The 19,140-nt window shown below is 40.5% G+C and overlaps 1 protein-coding gene across 2 annotated transcripts in view; it reads left to right on the top strand.

The window, feature by feature from the left end:
• SLC4A4 (solute carrier family 4 member 4) overlaps window positions 1-19,140 on the top strand; it is a 282,976-nt gene that overhangs the window by 202,719 nt on the left and 61,117 nt on the right. For both annotated transcript variants that reach the window (XM_008157468.3, XM_054728471.1), the window contains 3 exons: window positions 66-185; window positions 2,042-2,216; window positions 16,264-16,397. In XM_008157468.3, coding sequence (XP_008155690.3) covers window positions 66-185; window positions 2,042-2,216; window positions 16,264-16,397 — 429 coding nt within the window. The remainder of the gene's footprint in view (window positions 1-65; window positions 186-2,041; window positions 2,217-16,263; window positions 16,398-19,140) is intronic.

The following is a 19,140-nucleotide window of genomic DNA, read 5'->3' as shown; positions in this document are numbered from 1 at the left end:
TCTCTTTATTAGCTGGTGCAGATAAGTACAATAAACTAATATTCCCTTGGGCTCTGTTGTCTTAGAAAGAACATGTACTCGGGTGGAGAGAATGTTCAGATGAATGGGGACACTCCCCATGATGGCGGCCATGGAGGAGGAGGAGGAGGACATGCGGACAGTGAAGAATTGAAGAAAACTGGACGGTAACTGATGGATTCTTTTGTCATTCATGATGAGGTTCTCCTCAGATCTAAATTTCCCTTCATCTTTCTATCAGCATTTTACTTACTGTTTGCACATTCATTCAGCTAACAAATATTTATAGTTACCTAATGGTCACAGCCATTGGGGATGCAGCAGTGAACTGAATGAAACTCCTTATCCTTATGGGTCTTGCTTTGTAGTGGTGGAGACAGATAGTGAGCAAATCAAGGAATGTGGTGATGGTTTTATGTGGGGAATCAAAGGAGAGGGAGGGAGTTTGCATTGTAAGAAAGGTGTTTTAGATAGGGTTGCCTTAAAGAGAATTGCAGCGTTTGAGGAAAGTCCTGAGGGAGGTGGCAGATAGACCATGTAGACGTGGGGTTGGAAGGAAGACAGCAGAGCACCTGGCGTGTGCTAGGCTGGCACTGTGGCCAGTGTGACTGGAGTGGAGTGAGGGAGAGGGTGTGAGAGACAAAAAAGAGAGGTTCTGGGTATAGTGTGTGGCAGGAAGAATGTATAATGTGCCAGTCTTGCAAACTTGGCTTTCATGATTCCGTCTCTTCCCTGTATATTTACTCAAAAGGGGGTAACATGTTATAGAAATACATGAGTAACTCACAGGTCCTGTTTTCCAGAGAGGGCAGTTGGGGAATCAGGTTTTCTAGACTTCTTTGGCTAAATCTCTTTTCATGACAATTCTCCCTCCTCCACTGCTAGGTTCTCCATTTAATTTTGGGTTAAGTAAAATTTTAAGTTAGGTACTCATTTTATGAAAATATGTCTTTTTAAAAACACCACAGACTGAGATGTCATTCTTCTGTATTTCACCTTTGCTAAATGCACTGTGTGTCTGCAGTTTGCCCAGCCCTGTGCATACCAAGATGTGAGATTTGGCTGGGAGGGTGAGTTGACTGATCCATAAGTCAGCTGACCTGCTAACATTTGCAGTGGGAGTCAACAGGCAATGCTGTTCTACCACATACCTGCATGGCTTCCTTGAATCTGAAATGTCTTCAGATTCTTACCCCAAAGTCACCTTATCAGGAGACCCGTTTTGGCCACCATCATATTTCAGCCGCTGCTCTTCTCTCATCTAATAATCCTATTCCCCACTTAATTTTTTCCTTGATTTTTAGCACCATGCATTTTACATATTTTGTCTCCTCCATACAGAAAGTAAACTTCATGAGAGTGGGTCTTTTCTTTTTTCTTTTCTTTTCTTTTCTTTTCTTTTCTTTTCTTTTCTTTACTTTTCTTTTCTTTTCTTTTCTTTTCTTTTCTTTCTTTCTCTCTTCTCTTCTCTTCTCTTCTCTTCTCTTCTCTTCTCTTCTCTTCTCTTTTCTTTTCTTTTCTTTTCTTTTCTTTTCTTTTCTTTTCTTTTCTGTATCATTCACTTTTATATCTCCAGCACCCAGATTAGTTCTGGGCATATCACAGATGCTCAATAAGCATTTATGGAATGATGAATGAATGAATGTGTGAGTGAATTAATGAATGAGGCTGGAAAGGAAGCCATGGCAAGATTATAAAGGTCCTTGTATGATCTGCTCACATATTTGGGTGATTTTCTTCAGACAGTGAGAAGTTTTAATTTATCTCAACAATTCACTCTCATCCAAAGACCAATTGTCTGGTCTTTAGGGAATGTGACACCTAATTTGGTGACTGAAAAAGGGAAAGATAGGAGAAAATTAATTCTTCCACAGTTTTCTGGTTTTATCTTAAGTGATTAAATAGTACCTTGCTCCTTCAAGCATGTTAAGTACACATTCTTTGTGGTTTAATAAGTTATCTCTTGGTTAATTTGATAGTAATTTATGTTACATCGTCACATGTTTGCTTTCTCCTTACCCAGGTTCTGTGGTGGACTAATTAAGGACATAAAGAGGAAAGCACCATTTTTTGCCAGTGATTTTTATGACGCTTTAAATATTCAGGCTCTATCAGCAACTCTCTTCATTTATCTGGCGACTGTAACTAATGCGATCACGTTTGGAGGACTGCTTGGGGATGCCACTGACAACATGCAGGTGGGTTGGGTTTGGGGGAAGACACAAATAGTACAGCCCAGATTGCCTTCCTCACCCTGCAGCTCAGTGAGAAGCAGATGGCCTTTCAGTTACTCAGCGTGATTTTCCTTTTTTTGCTGGATGCTGCGTTTTACTTTGCTTCTGGCCTGCTGCTGTATTTCCAACATTTTAGTAATTATAAAAATAGCTTGATGAAATCTGGCTTGAGTCACAAGTGGAGAAAAGAAGGGAAGGAAATGAGGATATACAATTCTATTTGGGCAAAAGCATATCAGCTGCTTTAATTTGGTGCAGGGCACAAGGTTTAGATCTTCTACTACCTTGAATGTATGGACCATTTTGTTAAACTTGATGACCACACTCTTTCCAGAAATACGTGGTCACCTTCATTTTACACCTGAGCCAACAGAATCATCAACGGAGGGTGGATTTGCTTATCTGTCAGTGGAACTCGGTGTTAAGAAATAAAGGATAAGATTTGTTTCTCCTATTCCTGAATCTACTCGTTAAGCTGTAAAAACTCTGAATTGATTTATTTTGTCTGAACCACAATACTTTGGTGACTTAGCTGGTGGCATTTGCCTACCTTCTGAATCAGTAATACCTAATGTTTTAGTGATAGGAAAAATACTTCAGATTCTCTTAGTCAATCAGAAAAACATGTACAAAACTACTTTTATTTGATCCAGTCATTAAGAAAAAAAAGTAGGCATTGTGGGAGATACTGGACACAGTGTAGTGAGTGAAGGTGATAGTCTTATGTAAAGAACCAGATTCAAGCCCTTTTCTAATTCTGTCCTTCTCTTTTACGACTTATTACTGTTTAACCTATGTGACATTCCTCAGTGCTGCCAGCCAACTTATTAAAAAAAATACAGCTGATTCCAAATGATTGCTTTTCTTCCACTTCTATTTTCTTCCCTGGGCACATTTATGTTTTAGATTTCTGCCTAAACACAAAAATAAGAAGGAGACTATCTTTATTGCTCCAAGTAAAAAAGAAGAATCTATTTTAAACGAGTGTATTTAGTTTCTTGAGAGTATATTTTATCTCTTAGTGCTCATTTATTGCTGCATAGCATATTATCCCAAAGCTTAGGGACTTGAAACAACCGTTTATTCTCTCCTAGTTTGAGTGGTTGATGGACTCAGGTGGTTCTCTCTTTGGTCCTCATACACTTTCAAGATGGCAGCTGAGGTTGGAGTCATCTGAAGGCTTCTTGACTCACAGGCCCAGTGCCCAGGCTGGATGTCTGCAGGAGCTGGGACTGAGGACTCTCCGCATGACTTTACCATGTGGCTCGCATGGGATTCCTCACAGCTGGGGCTGTGACGACTCCTGAGAGTCCACGTTCTGTTGGAAAGGGGCAGTTGCCACTCAGCTCTGCTTCTTTCCACATGAAAATATACTCAGTATAATTTCATTTTCTGATTTTCAAAGAGAGGTTGAAATTTAAAGTTCTTATGCGAAATCTGGTGATTTAAAATACTGGCACCTGATTGACATTTTTAAAATATATTTTTATTCATTTCAGAGATGAAGGGAGAGAGAGAGATAGAGCGAGAGAGAGAGAGAAAGAATCATCAATGATGAGAGAGAATCATTGATTGGCTGCCTCCTGCTGGAGATCAAGTTTGCAACCCCAGCATGTGCCCTGACCTGAACTGAACCACACCCTCCTGGTTCATAGTTTGATGCTGAACCACTGAGCCATGCCAGCCGGGCCTGATTGACATTTTAAAAATAACATTGTGCTGGCCAGAGAGCACTTGTCTGTGTGTTCCCAGTGGTAGGCCTGCTGCATGAGGAGTAGACAGTGTGGCAGAAACAGAGGAAGCATATGAAGAAGGTGTGCTCTTTTTCCTTTCATAAGATAGAAATGAAAAGTTGAAGTTAGAGCAGTGATGTCAGCAGGAGACTTTCTTTAAAATTTGACTGTATTCAACTGGGATAGGTACTCTTCATGCAAATGAGAGCATTGCGATAACTAAAACATAAACTTCAAGGAAATAGGTAGAAAAAAGGGAGATGTTGATTTTGAGAGTAGCAAGAACAAAACCATCTTGTCTTTCAGAATATAGAGATTTTTTGTGTGCAGATTTTAAAAATGTTTTTCAGTGTTATTTTGTATTAGTTTCAGGTGTACAGCATAGTAGTTAGATAATTATATACTTTCCAAAGTGGTTCCCCAATATTTCAAGAACCCACCTGACACTGCATAGTTATCATGAGATTATTGACTATATTCCCTCGTGCTGTACTATATCTGGGACTATTTTGATGTTACCAATCGGTAGTTTTTAATCCCGTCACCTTTTTCACCCAGTCCCCCAGCCACGCTACCCTCTGGCAACCATCAGTCTGATCTCTATATCTATAAGTCTGTTTCTATTTTGCTTGTTTATTTTTTGTGCAGATATTGTTTCAACACTTTTATTTTCATGAATATTCTTCTTATTGACATAGAGATATTATGATACTTCCTTTGTGTTGTTTATTACCTTAAATTTTTTAAATCATTTAAAATTACAGTTTAAACTATGTAATTACATTAGTTTCCAGTGTACACCCCAGTGATTAGACATTGCATAACTTACTAAGTTATCATCCTGATAAATTTTGTACCCACCTAACACCATGCATCGTTATTAGAATATTATTGACCATATTCCCTATGCTTATTGCTTTAAAAAAAATCAATTGAATTGAACTCCTTAGCTTTAGAACACTGTATCTGAGATGTGATATCTGTTAGACTATTGTCCACCCCTCCTAGGTGAGTTAATTTCTATATGAGTGAGTTCTTGGGAAAATAAAGGACTCTGTTGTGTAACATGAAATGTGTATTCTTCTCCTCTGTGATAAATTACACAGGAAAGGCCTAGCTGGTGGAGTAAGCTGTTTTCTAGGTTCTGAAGACTTTAGGAGAAACATAAATACTTTCCATGGCCAGGATGTTAAAAATGACCATTTGCTGGGTGTTATTACTGGGAGTTGACTTCATTCAAAGTATCTAATTAGCAAAAGAACTACACTTGGACACTTCTGGGAGTCACAGTGGGTGGCAGAAACACTGAAAAAGTGGGCTAGAAAATTAATGAGTGTTAATATATATTTGTTGAACTGAATAGTCTGTTATTAATTTCTTTTGGGTGAACTCCTGCTATTAGTAAGTGAATGCACAGATCTAAGCACTGGGTTTCTAAATCTAAAACATCTCTGTAAATAGAAATTAAGTAGGTAGTACATGCACACAGATACCCAACTCAATGGTTATATAGTGATTTTACATATCCTAATATTTTAATATGAAAAACTTTACCTGTAGTAATCATATTAGGTTTTCTTATAATGGTAGATGATTATATATATGTGTATGTACTCTGGTATGTGTGTATACATATTTTTATATGTTTATATGTATATACACACATGTATAATATCAACAGATATATATATATCAGTAATTATCGATATATACATGTAGATGTATGTGTATACATATATGTGTGTGTATATATATGTGCACGCACACACACATATGTATGTTGATTTGGTCTCTATTAAGGACCAAGGAGTGAGGTGGCCTGAGATGCTGAGCGTACTCGGCGCTGAGAGGGTATGAGCTGTAACATGCAGAAGAGCTGATGCTCCGGCAGTGGAAGTCTTCTTGACTTGGCATCAGGACAACAAAGTGTTCTGTGGGTTTGGTGCTAAGGCCCAGGTCTTAGTCTATTTCACAAGTCTATGGCAGAGGTTGATTCATTCCTTTGAAAATATTTACTTAATGTCTACTGTGTGCCAGACACTATTTTAAGTGCTGGGGAAACAGATAAGTGACCAAAATAGATAAGACTCCTCTTCTGACAGCATTTACAGTCTAGGGTGTTGATAGAGCTATCTGTTTCTCTGCCCCCGGGAGATAACCATAGTGGTGTGTAGAGGGCTCATTTAGGGGGTGAGGTCCTCTGATTCTATTTGACCCTCTAAACAGTAGATCAATACGAAGCAGCAAAGCACTGGCACAGCCTGAAGTGATCTTCAATTATATCGCCTGCCTTTATAAATGTGGCAGTGGGTTATTCTCAAATGTACGAGCAGCTGAAATGAGTCAATTGAAAACAGTGTCCTTGCTTTTAAAGGCAGACAGCTCAGAGATGGTTCACATAGGGCCTTTATTGTCAGGCACAAATAGACACGGGCGCTGGGTAGAAACATGTTGTGAAAACACAGATGAGTCACTGCATTGCTGTTGTTTAAGCACACTCTTCCGCCAGCTTCTGTGCAGGAGGTCTTGCCTACTCAAAGATAGGAATTTACATCGAAGCACTTATTTCAGAGATGAAATATGTGTGTGTATAATAATCCCATGTATATAATAAGATATATATTTAATAATTCCATATACATTTATATGATATATATGTTTAACATCCCCATCTATTTGTATACACACACACACACTTCACTAGAAGCAAATCTGGGTAGCCTTATGGATCATTTCCCATTTCCCATGGACCTGTGTTCAAAATAAGACAGTTGAAGCTATGATGGCTCCAAGTATAACCAATTTATAATGGCCACATAGATGACTGTGCAATTTCCCCAAGATGGCACTTGGACTGTGAGGCCTCTGCAGCTTCCAGAGTGAATATTCACAGCTTGCTTGTTAAGCATGGGCGAGGTTTAGCTTGTGCTTCCAGGAGCGACTGAACCTCTTCATCAAGAGTTGACCTTATATTCATCTAGGATCCAGCCCAGGCTGGAACTGGTTTCTGTTCTTAGAGTTTAATAAGAGCATAACCTTTCTGAGATCTATGAATTGTGCTGATACTTAATATATTCGTATTACTCTAACCCGTTTCAGTAAGTCCCACCATAATAACACTCAGGTCCCCTGCATGCTGTAAATTAAACAAGGGCTTTTCAGCTTCACCATCCTGAAAATTTGTCCTTACCACAATTGAGTTCTGTGACCATCCATGTCAATTCGCTGCATTATATTTACACTAGAGGCCCGGTGCAAGAAATTTGTGCACTGGGGGTGGGGGATGTCCCTCAACCCAGCCTGTACCCTCTCCAACTTGGGACCCCTCGGGATTTCCAACTGCCCGTTTAGGCCCAATCCCAAAGGGGACATTGCTCTCACAATCCGGGACTGCTGGCTCTCAACTTCTCGCCTGCCGCCCTGCCTGATTGCCCCTAACCGCTTCTGCCTGCCAGCCTGATCACCTCCTAACCACTCCCCTGCCTGCCTGATCGATGTCTAACTGCTCCCCTGCCAGCCTAATTTTCCCCAACTGCCCTCCCCTGCCGGCCTGATCGCCCCCACTGCCCTCCCCTGCCAGGCCAGTTGCCCCCAACTGCCTTCCCATGCCAGCCCGGTCACCCCCAACTGTCCTCCCCTGCCAGTCTGGTCGCCCCTAACTGCCCTCCCCTGCAGGCCTAGTTGCCCCTAACTGCCCTCCTCTGCAGGCCTAGTTGCCCCCAACTACCCTCCCCTGCTGGCCTGGTCGCCTCTAACTGCCCTCCCCTGCTGGCCTGATCATCCACAACTACCTTTCCCTGCTGGCCATCTTGTGGCAGCCATCTTTGACCACATGGAGTGGCCATCTTTGACCACATGGGGGCGGCCATCTTGTGCAAGGGCATGAGGGTCAATTTGCATATTACCTCTTTATTATATAGATAGTTTAGTCTTTGGGCAGGATACTGATATAGAGAACATTTTTTGATACTTCATGGCAAATCTTTGTGTTATTTAAAAGTTGTTTAGCTTTAAGCAACAAAGAAAAGTATTTTAACTTAAATCTATATTGTTAATTGTAAATGACTGAGCATAGTTTAGAGTGAAGAAATGAAAAAAGCCATTTTAATTTTTTTCAAGAGTAAATATAACCCTATTTTCACAACCTTATAGCAAAAGAATACAGTAAGATTTTTAGAGATCTGTGAATTTTGTGATATTTATGTAGCCCAACGGAGCATATTTTAAGGGAATTTGTCTCATAATAAGGAATATTTATAGCTGGCATCTCCAAATTTGAGGCTTTATTTTAACATACTGTTGTGCTGAGAATACTTAATCATTCTGCTTAAGTTGGAAATATATCATTTCTTATTCACACGACAGTCCTCGATGAGATAGACATTTCTTTATGAAGCTGATCTTGTGCAATTTATAACAGCAAGGTTAAAGCCAATTGGTAATAACTTCACTATAGTGAGGGTTGTCTAGTAATTTCAACTTACCTAAATGTTGCACTTTGGTACCAAAATCCATTTTTTCCTTGAAGTGGAAATGTGAGATGACATGTTGGTTTCTTGAACTAGTCTTCTAGACTAGGGAGGTAGTCTGAGCTGTTTGAGTAAGCAAAAGTAAATGTTCCTGACAAAGTAAGGCGCTCTGTGTTGTTCAGCTGCCTCCAAGGTCTACTGGCCATTCCTTCTCCCAGGAAGGACTTTAAATCATTTGCTTCACTTCAGGTGCAGATTCTGAATTAAATCTGTTTGATTAAAGTTAAGTCATTTACTCCCAGTTGGTGTGGTTCAGTGGTTAAGCATTGACCTATGAACCAGGAGGTCACAGTTTGATTCCCGGTCAGGGCACATGCCTGTGTTGTGGGCTCAAACCCCAGTGGGGTGTGGGCAGGAAGCAGCCAATCAATGATTCTCTCTCATCATTGATGTTTCTATCTCTCTCTCCCTCTTCCTTCCTCTCTGAAATGTGTGTGTGTGTGTGTGTGTGTGTGTGTGTGTGTCATTTGTGACCAAATTTCACTTACCAGAATTTTGTTTTTAAATTTGTTACCTCTATTTTCTTGGTGATCAGAAAATGATAGTAATTAGGCTGGTTGGGGATGCTAAATGTTGAAAATTTCTAGAATTATTTTGTGTTTGGCTTAAAATTAGTTTGAAATAACTTTATTTTTGTAAGATGTAATTATGCATTGTAGAAAATGTGAGCAACACAGTAAAACTAGGTAGGATGTAATTTTCCCCTTATACTTATCACCCAGAAATAACCATTATTAAATTTTTCATGAACACCTTCCCATACATTTTGCAATGCATGTACAAACAGATTGATATATAAGATTTTATATAAATGAGATCATAAATATACTATTTCAAAGCAAGATTTAATGGAAGTCTTTTCACTTCAATATGGATCTTGAGAATCATTTTTAATGACTACATCTATTTGTACACATGTGCTATAATTTACTTAATAAATCCCCTATTAGTAGACTTTCAGTTTTCCCAAATTTTCTCATCTATAAACAAAGGTTATGCCAATTTATACTTCTACCAATAATGGACAAGAGTACCCACTTGTCTGCACCCTTGCACAAACAGGATTTCTCATTTTTGTTATTCTGAGGGTTGAAAAATGGTAGCTCATTCTTATTTAGTTCAAATTTATTTGAATTTTAGTAGGGGTGAATATCCTTTCACATTTTTATTAACTACCCTTTTCTTTTTATCCCAACTCGAGTAGATGCTTGTTGATTTTAGAGAGCGGCGGGGAGGGAGAGAGAAAGAGAGAGAAAAACATCGATGTGAGAGAGAACATTGATTGGTTGCCTTCCTTACATGCCCTGATGAGGGATGGAACCCCCAACCTATGTATGTGCCCTGATCGGGAATAGAACCCGCAACCTTTTGGTGTATGGGTCAACCTTCCAACCAACCAAGTCACACTGGTCAGGGCAGGCTATCTATTCTTATTTATATTTGTGTCCTTGCTGTATTTTCCCATTACCTATTTGGTTTTTTCCCAATGCCTTGTTCAAAACTTATGTAATAAGGATATTTTCCTTTGCTTCTCAGAAGTATCACAAATACATTTTCCTAGATTTACTGTATGCTTTCTAACCTTATTTATGATTATTTTTGCTGTATAGATTCCAACTTTTATGTAGTCAAAATCTTCAATGTTTTATAGTTTCTTATTTTCATGATATATTTAGAGAGGTTTCCCTACCCCAAGATCAGAAAAATATTTACCCACATATCTTAGGTCTTTAATGTTTTCCTTTGAATTTTTTATCCATCTGGAATTGATTTTTGTGTAAGGTTATACAGGCATTTGATGTTTGGGCACTTCAGACGATCTAGATACATAGTCCCAGCTCTTCAAACAAAAAAACATTGTAAAGCCTCCCTGTCTTGCCCATCCGTTCTGTTAGGCTTGGAGTTGAAGCTCTTTTGGCTCATACTTTTCTTCAAGTGGGGAGCTAATTTGTCTTTCAAGTCTTCCTTCTTTTTCGGTTCCTGCTGGGCAGTGTGAGGAGAAATCCTGTTTATGACGACAAAGCACTTTTAGGCAGAGTAGGTGGCAGTAAGGATTTGGCAGCTGCGATGTCAGGACAGAACTCACTGATTTATAGGCTGTAGCTACTCAGGTGAAATAAAAAATGAGGGTTGGATATCTAATCTTCTTCCTAACTGTAGATGATGGTCGGTGTAACTGAGCCTTAACTATTCTGGCAGTGGTTCATATTTTGAAGAGGGGGGAAAGGTTGCTTGAATGCGACTCAAAATTGGGCCACGTGAGAATCAGCTGGGGAACTTTGAAAGCATGCTGATTCCCTAGGCCTGATCTTCTGAGGTTATGATTCAATTTTTCAAGGTAGAGATGAAAAATATAGTCCTTTATTTTTTTCTTAAAAAATATTCTCCGATAATTCGCATGTGCCTAAAATTTGATTATATACTTGTATCATTTCTCCTCTCATTTTGATCATATGGCTTGGCTTATGCTGGGAACCTGGCATCAAAACTGCAGGTAACAGCACTCACTACCTATGTCCAACAGAGATGTTTAACTGGAATTAGGCTGCATCCTTTTTCTTGGCTAAATTTCAGAATCAAAGACTTATCTAAAGAAATTTAATTTTATTATTCAACATTCTGCACAGTTTGCATTAAGTTACCACCGGCAGGGACTAGATTTTCTCTATTTATGGTTGGAAACATTTTAGTGTTGTTGTTGATTTTAAAGCTTGAATAGAACAATAATGTTGGCAAATGCTTTACCATTTTCTGACACCAACATATTTTATTTTCCAAGTTTCACTTGGTTGAAAGTTGTCAAAGAAATAGAAAATTCTTTGTTTTGGGGGAGGCAGTTGTGCCATTTTTTTCTTTCTGTTATTACCATTCAATAATCACGGGAACTAACATTTTACTGTATCTCTACTTTATTCTTAGCTCTTTATATATTATTTTCTTATTTAGTCCAAATGATTATCCTGTAAATAGCCATCAATGATCCAGAAGAGAGAATTAGGAGAGAGAGAGTCTGGTGACAGGTGGAGCAGATATTTAAACCCAGATATTCCTGACTCCAAGACATGATGTTTGTGCTGAGCCACCTGGAAGTGACCTTGAACCTCATCTAGCTCAACTTCACCTTACATCTAAGTAAATACATTATGTCTATGTTACTATTCATCAAAAGTATATTACCTGCCAGAGGCTATGCTAAGCACTTTATATACGTTATCTAACCTACTACACATATTAAGCCATAGAGATATTAAGTCACTAACTTAAAGTGACTGAGCTAGTTACTTAATGGTACAGTCTACAGGTAAACTTGAGATTGTCTGAATCATGAGTCCATGGTTATATTATATCAGCTCGATGTTTTTCTGAAACATGAAAAAACTAAATTTGACAAAGGTTAAGTGACAGTCCCAAGATCATCAGCTCTTTGGGGGCAGAATGAAGTTTAGACTCTAGATTTGCTGCCTGCCAGGTGTTTGTTCCTTCTACTGTTCTGCAGTGGGCAACGCTTGATCAGAAATGACATCCTATATAATAAAGCTATAATATGCAAATTGACCATCACTCCAACACACAAGATGGCCGCCCCATGTGATCAGAGATGGCCACCCCCATGTGGACACAAGATGGCTGCCACAAGATGGCCAGCAGGGGAGGGCAGTTGTGGGTGATCAGGCCAGCTGGGGAAGGCAGTTAGGGGTGATCAGGCTGGCAAGGGAGGGCAGTTAGGGGTGACCGGGCCAGCAGGGGAGGGCAGTTAGGGGCAATTGGGCCGACAGGGGAGAAGTTAGGCATCGATCAGGCTGGCAAGGGAGTGGTTAAGGGGGTGATCAGGCTGGCAGGCAGAAGCGGTTAGGGGCAATCAGGCAGGCAGGCAGGTGAGTGGTTGGAAGCCAGCAGTCCTGGTTTGTGAGAGGGATTGCCCGTTTAGGCCCGATTTCACCAGGATCTGGCCTAAACGGGTAGTCGGACATCCCTCAAGGGGTCCCAGATTAAAGAGCGTGCAGGCTGGGCTGAGGGACACCTCCCCCCCCCCCGTGCATGAATTTTGTGCACCAGGCCTCTAGTACTAGTATAATAAAACCTAACCAGAATGGAGTTGGAGTACTTTATGGCACCTGATTCTGCTACACATCAGAGTTCAGCCATCTGCATTCTCATGAGTTGCTTGGGTGTTTGTTCATCTGTGGGAAATAAGGTATAGAAGTATCTTTATGAGTCATAGCTACTAAAATTATGCACATCCACCCATTATTTTTCTTTTTTATATCAGTGAACACTGAATATAGTAAATCAGAAAAGAGATTTCTGATAGTTCACTTTATAAATTGCTTTAAATTCTAGGTGCAATTAAATTAAAGTTATTCATTGAATGAGGTTGTTTTTTTAATTTCTGTATTGTCAAGAGTAACATGTCAAAATATGGTGAAAATAGTTCTTTTCTCAGAAATGCTGGAAGCATCTCTAAGTTCAAGCAAGTTTCTTTCCAGTGCAGTGTGTATAATTAATCACCTTTCTCTGTTTCAAAATTGTCAGCCACAGAATGGAAACTTTAGCACTTACCAAAGGATCAAGTACTGAAATAAAAATAATCTGCCTTTTAGTTGTCACATGGCATCCATAAATCAAAGCCATTTTCTGGAAGAAAGTAGCTGTTATCTTTACTGAATGTGCAGCCATGGCTGTTGACCTTTGATAAGTGGAACGTAGGGTGTGATTTGGGCATTTCTTCTTGGATTCCTGTAGCACTTCCCAGGTGCCTGCCGAGCACGTGAGATATAGTGTATAGCATGATGGGAGGAAGAAAAACAGGACCCTCGGAGGCTCTGTTCCCTACCCTCACAGTTACTAGTGTGATGTCAGACCAAGTAGAGAGTCTTAATCTCACATTCCTCCTTCCTTCCTTCATGTTCTCTTTTCCACCCAGGCCGTGCTGTATTTTGACGCGGCAGTAATGATGAAAAATAGGCACCCCATGGTTGATAAAGAATGATGCAGGCAAAAAAAAACTTTGCCTATCACATGTACCCAGTGCAGCTTGTCCTGCCACATGGAGCATTCCAGTCCTACCCTTTCATGTTACACACATTGAAGTAAGTCATGAAAAAGAAAGGTAGATGATAAAGACCCCAATGTCAATGCACAAGGAGTAGAAAACTGTATGTCCAAGGAAATCCTAGACACAGACACATCTTTTCTCCTTGCTAAGGGCGACATTGTGGATTGAAAGACTTGTGCCTCCTTATTGTGCCAAATGTGGATTTGTTCATTCATTTAACCTCCTGAAACTCAGTATCTTCACATGTAAGAGATCAAGACTGATACTAATTTGTTGGGCACAAATTAGTCTCTGCATAAATGCTTCCTGGTTCTGCCACTTGCTTGTTATTCTGCTCCCTGTCCTTCTGAGTAAGAAAGGAGTGGACACTTTGATTACATATGGATTGGCTATAAAGTAAGATGGCACCCTTCATCCATGCAGTAGATTTCACATCCTTAGAAATAGGGTCTCTTTCTGCCAGACTTCTTAGATAGAAGAAGAAATTGTTTCAGGATGGGTATACCCTTTGTGTGAGAAGCCAGTCTTATGACTTGTCATTCCTATCCCCCCACCCCAGCTCCATTGTTACATAGTGCTACACTAAAGAATTTGTGTCTGTTTTCTATAGAAGAGAAGGATGTGCTATTGGTAAAGTCGTTTTAAGGAGAATATTACTGGCTCTGAAGCAGTATAAAAAAATGTGCTCAGTAATCCTATATAATAAAGAGGGAATATGCTAATTGACCCTCACACCATCACAAAGATGGCGGCGCCCAGAGCCAATAAGGAGGGAATATGCTAATTGACTGCCCTGCCCTCAAAGATGGCACACCCAGAGCCACAAGATGGTGGTGCCCAGTCCCCTCAGCCCTGCCGGGGCGGCAGGCATGCGGCAAGGCTGGGCCTGCCCCAAGGCAGGCCTGGCCGCTCCGCATGCCTGCCTCCAGAGTCCCCAAGTCCCCTCAGTCCCCCAGCTGCCCAGGGCCAGCCCAAGGTGCAGGCAAGCCTTGGATGGCAGCTGCCCTGCCGCCCAGGGCTGCCTGAGGCTCAGGTAACCAGGGCCAGGCCAAGGCTTGCACTGCTGGCAGTGGCAGCAGCAGAGGTGTGATGGGGCGTCGCCTTCCCCTGATCGCCAGGTCGCCTCCCACCCCTGAGAGTTCCCGGACTGTGAGAGGGGACAGGCCAGGCTGGGGGACACCCCCTCCCCCTCCAGTGCATGAATTTTCATGCACCGGTCCTCTAGTCATTATAATAAGGGTCTTCTAGGATGGTTTTTGAGTGGAGATAGCACTTAGTGTATTTCAATTCTATTAGTTGATTAAAAAACACACCAATTTATTTGCAATCATTTTATGTATATTATATGAAAGTGAATGAAAAGTTGCGGAAGAATTTTGGGGGCAGTGGAAAGAGGTGACTTAGGGAGGCTGATAGGTAGATAAGTTAACTGGGGGGTGGGGGAGGACTGGGAACATCTCAGATTCCCAGAGAGCCAGTCTGCTCCACTCAGAGGGCGGTTTAGATTTATGTAAACATAAATCATGCTTCTACAAACAAATAATTATTGTTCAGTTGAAGAGGGAAATTTTCCTAGTACCATTTTATTTAGTATACACATAAAGTTCAGAGATCCCATAATTCTCCTTTACTATATAAATTTATTTATCACTAAATATATTCATGTCTTTTAAAGCTATAGAATATCTTGACTCATTTAAAAATTGTTTTATCTTACAGTTTTTGTGGTTCAGATGTACAGCCTTACGTAAAGCCATATTTTTATATTTAAAAATCCTCTCTTGATAAAATACTGTCTTACATTTATAAATGGACCTTTTTACAAATAAACGTGGACTTCTCTAACTGAAGTTTGAAATGATGGAAAATATAGGAAACAGGCTAGTTTGCCACCATCTGAGGCATTGGTCCCAAATGATGCGATTCAGTTAGCGTAATTTTGGAAGTCGGTGATGCTTTGTAGCTCATTTATCTCTGCTCTTGTTTTGCTAAAGGAAAATAATGGGTTGTAACTACAGTGAAATGTGGCCACAAAGGTTTAGCTATGATGTCCCTGCACATTTACTTCCTCTAAGATAAAGTAAACGGAAGCTCCTGTCTAAGTTGGGATTAGACAATAAATACGTAATAAGAATATTTTTGGAATTGATGTCTTAGAGATTGCAGGTTGGAGAGCAATTTACTTTGTGTGTCCCCTTTGCTCCCCTCTGCACTTAAAAGCTTTCCTCTAAAAAGCAGCATTTGTGCATAAAATGTAACTGCTTATAAGTACCAGCTACGTGCAAGGTGAAATCAGGCTAAAACAAACACTGGAGGTAACCCCACAAAGGCTAAAGCACCATCCAAAGGGCTGCATCCCTTCCCCCCACTTGATGGGATTGTCTAATGTTATCTTATGTGCAGAAGCTTCAGTTAATATTTTCAGAATGGGTCAGAGTCATCTTCCGCCTTCTGTAGTCAACCACCTGTCATTTTAGTCACTTTGTTCTTAGAGCAATTCAGCCATTGGGGTAGGGAGGGATGACTAAACCGCATGCATGGTAAAATAAATGATGCTACGCGTATTGGTAAGAATCTGTTGTTCGTACCTGTTTGCTATGTTTGCCAGGGCCCCGTGGCTTAATTTCCCTAGTGACACCAACACGAGCAGGGAAACGCCATGCATTTTGACACCTGTGTTTTCTTCCTGCTAGGGCGTGTTGGAGAGCTTCCTGGGCACTGCCGTCTCTGGAGCCATCTTCTGCCTCTTCGCTGGTCAGCCGCTCACCATTCTGAGCAGCACGGGGCCTGTTCTGGTTTTTGAGAGGCTTCTATTTAATTTCAGCAAGTATGTACAGACACATCTAATTGTAAATTGGGACTGTTTAACTGCAGAACCTTCGCCGTCTAGATGGAGCATGGTATAGTCGTTCAGAAGACCTGAACGCGGGAATTGTCAGCCGTGGAGGGGGAAGGACCCTGAGAGGTTCGGTAGACCAGTCGTCATTTTACATCTGATTCGATGAGGCTCATGCCTCCCCCATCGTTGCCCCTCACCGTCTTGCTTGGGCTCCTTTGCCCTCTGACCTCCTGCTGGGTTTGGTGGAGTGGGGAGCACCCACAGGACAGGAATGAAGAGAGGTCAGGATGTGTGTCTGCCTCCCCCACCTCACTGTCTCGGCTTAGCACCCTTGCCTGGCCGTGGCTGGTCCCTTGAGTGCAGCCCCTGTAGGGCGGCTCCTCCACCCCGGCTGTAGCCCTCAGCAGGCTCTGGGGACTCTATTCCTTCCTTGGTCTTTTCAAACCAGGAGGTAGGAATGGCTTCCTGATGTTGCTGGTCCCTGTAAATAGCCCATTTATTAATTTGTTCTCAGAAACCCATTTGAAAATGACTTCTGGTTCCTGCCATGACCTTGACTGACACACCAGAGACAGGAAATGTCTTGTTCAAGGTCACATGGCTCATGCATGAAAGAGACTGGCTGCTCCTGTGGTCCGCTGCCCCTAACCTCCACTACAGTGTTTTTAGCTACAGATACATTGCAGCACTCAGCTGAGTAATAACTAATATTTGTTGAGTGCTGACCATGTCCCAGGCATTATATTATGTGCATTACATATACTCCCTCATTTAATTCTGGTAGCAGTCCTATGAGGTAGGGCCGTGTTCTGCTTGATCGATGAGAAAGCTGGTGTGGAGGGGCTAAGAGGATTGCTGACGGTTACATCACCAGTCATTGGCTGGGCTGGGATATGAGTCCCTGCTTTCTGACTCCAAAGTGGAGAATCACTTACAGAATCACTAGACATACTAATAGGCATGATAATTATTATATGAATATTTTCTTTTAGAAATTGATGGATCATTGTAAGGAGAAAATCAAGTTACGCAAATTATCCAAGTGGCCACATTAGCACACAAATGGGTTTGAAACAAAATTGGGTATTCCAGTCTCTTTCTAATGAACTTAATACCTTTAAGAGAGAATTGCCTTTACTGGCAGATCTCAACCCTTAAACAGATTGAATAATTTCGTAAAACTTGCTATTACTCCTTGTTGGAATTTCCATATTATATTATTATACATTTTTAGTATTTTAATGTTAGAAATGTCATTACTTATATTATACTTCATGGACTTAGCAACTCATGTAATATTGAAACTGTGTCCCATCAGAAATGATCACAAGGTAGAGGAGGGGATGAGGACTTAAAACTAGCGGTTTGAAAACTGGGTTGAGAATATCAGCGAGTGTCTTCTGAGAATTTGAAGTTCTACATTTTAAATAATGTGAGTTTTCTCTAGCTCATTACTACACATCCCTCCTCTATTATAATTCTCAGAAAGACATTGGAAAGAATTCTGTTCATGTCAGTTTATAGAAAGAGTCAAACAGTTTTTATATGTTTAAGAAAACATTGTGTGAGACAAGAGAGCTTTTGTGGAAAGATTAAACAAGCATGTACTATAAACAGGAACAAACATGCACAACCTTTGCAGAAAGATTTATTGGATGCAATGTGATCAGAGCCTTAATCTACAGAAAATGTTTGTATCTCAGTTTACTTTAGATAATTGAAGGAGAGAGATTATTTCCTTTCACTAAGTAAGTTCCTTTCTCACTTTCCCTTCTGTTTCATCATAATTGGTAACATAAACATAGTTCCAAGTAATTTATTTGAAAACAGTTGTAAAGCAGCAAGAAACCTTGTAAGTCAGTGATGGATTTAAAGTAGGGTTTCTCAAATGTTTCTTGTTGTGGCAAACCTTATTTTATTTACAGTGCTGTATCATTTACTTAAATATTATAACGACAGTGCTAATATTTTGTCTAGATGGATAATTCCCAAAGTGTGTTTCATCAATTAGTAGTCCCATGGATACTCCATGAAAAAAAACACTAATAAGTCTGGGAAATGCTGTATATTATATCTCCCTCTTGGCAGTTCACTTTATATGTTAGCTTACGAAGGGATCTGAGAAATCCTTCAGTGAAGAAACTGTTCTACTCTGTCTTTCCCAGACTTTCCCCAACATATTTTTTTAAGTTTTTGAGAAATAGTTAAATTCTTGTTTTGTAGGTTCAGTGGGCTCAAACAGTAACTCTACATAATCCACAGATTTTCTCTGACATAGGATGTAGATTTGAATGTTTGCCCTGCAAAGTGGAGAATCATAAAAAAATGTGAGTGATGTGTGCTGTCACCTTTTAAAATTAGTAACAGAATGAAGGGAAGAGCTCACAACTGTCTCCCAGTTTCTGCCGTCTCTTTTGCATTATTTTTGTACATTGTATCCCAATAATACAGAAATGGATGATTGGACGAGGCCCACCCACATTAGGAAAGAGAGATGGAAACATCTTTGAGGGAGAAACATCCATTGGCTGCCTCCCACACGCCCCCTACTGGGGACTGAGCCCAAGACCCAGGCATGTGCCCTGACTAGAAATCTAACCATGACCTCCTGGTTTATAGGTCAGTGCTCAACCACTGAGCCATGCCGGCCAAGCAAGGAATTATTTCTTTATGGTGGCATAATAATATCACTAGGCCAAATCCTTAAACTTGATATTTTTCTGGAAAACAA

This window comes from Eptesicus fuscus, chromosome 2, assembly GCF_027574615.1.
Source record: "Eptesicus fuscus isolate TK198812 chromosome 2, DD_ASM_mEF_20220401, whole genome shotgun sequence".
Classification (NCBI taxonomy): domain Eukaryota; kingdom Metazoa; phylum Chordata; class Mammalia; order Chiroptera; family Vespertilionidae; genus Eptesicus; species Eptesicus fuscus.
Note: the sequence above shows the minus strand (reverse complement) of the source record. Positions and strands in the feature narration are given on the sequence as shown.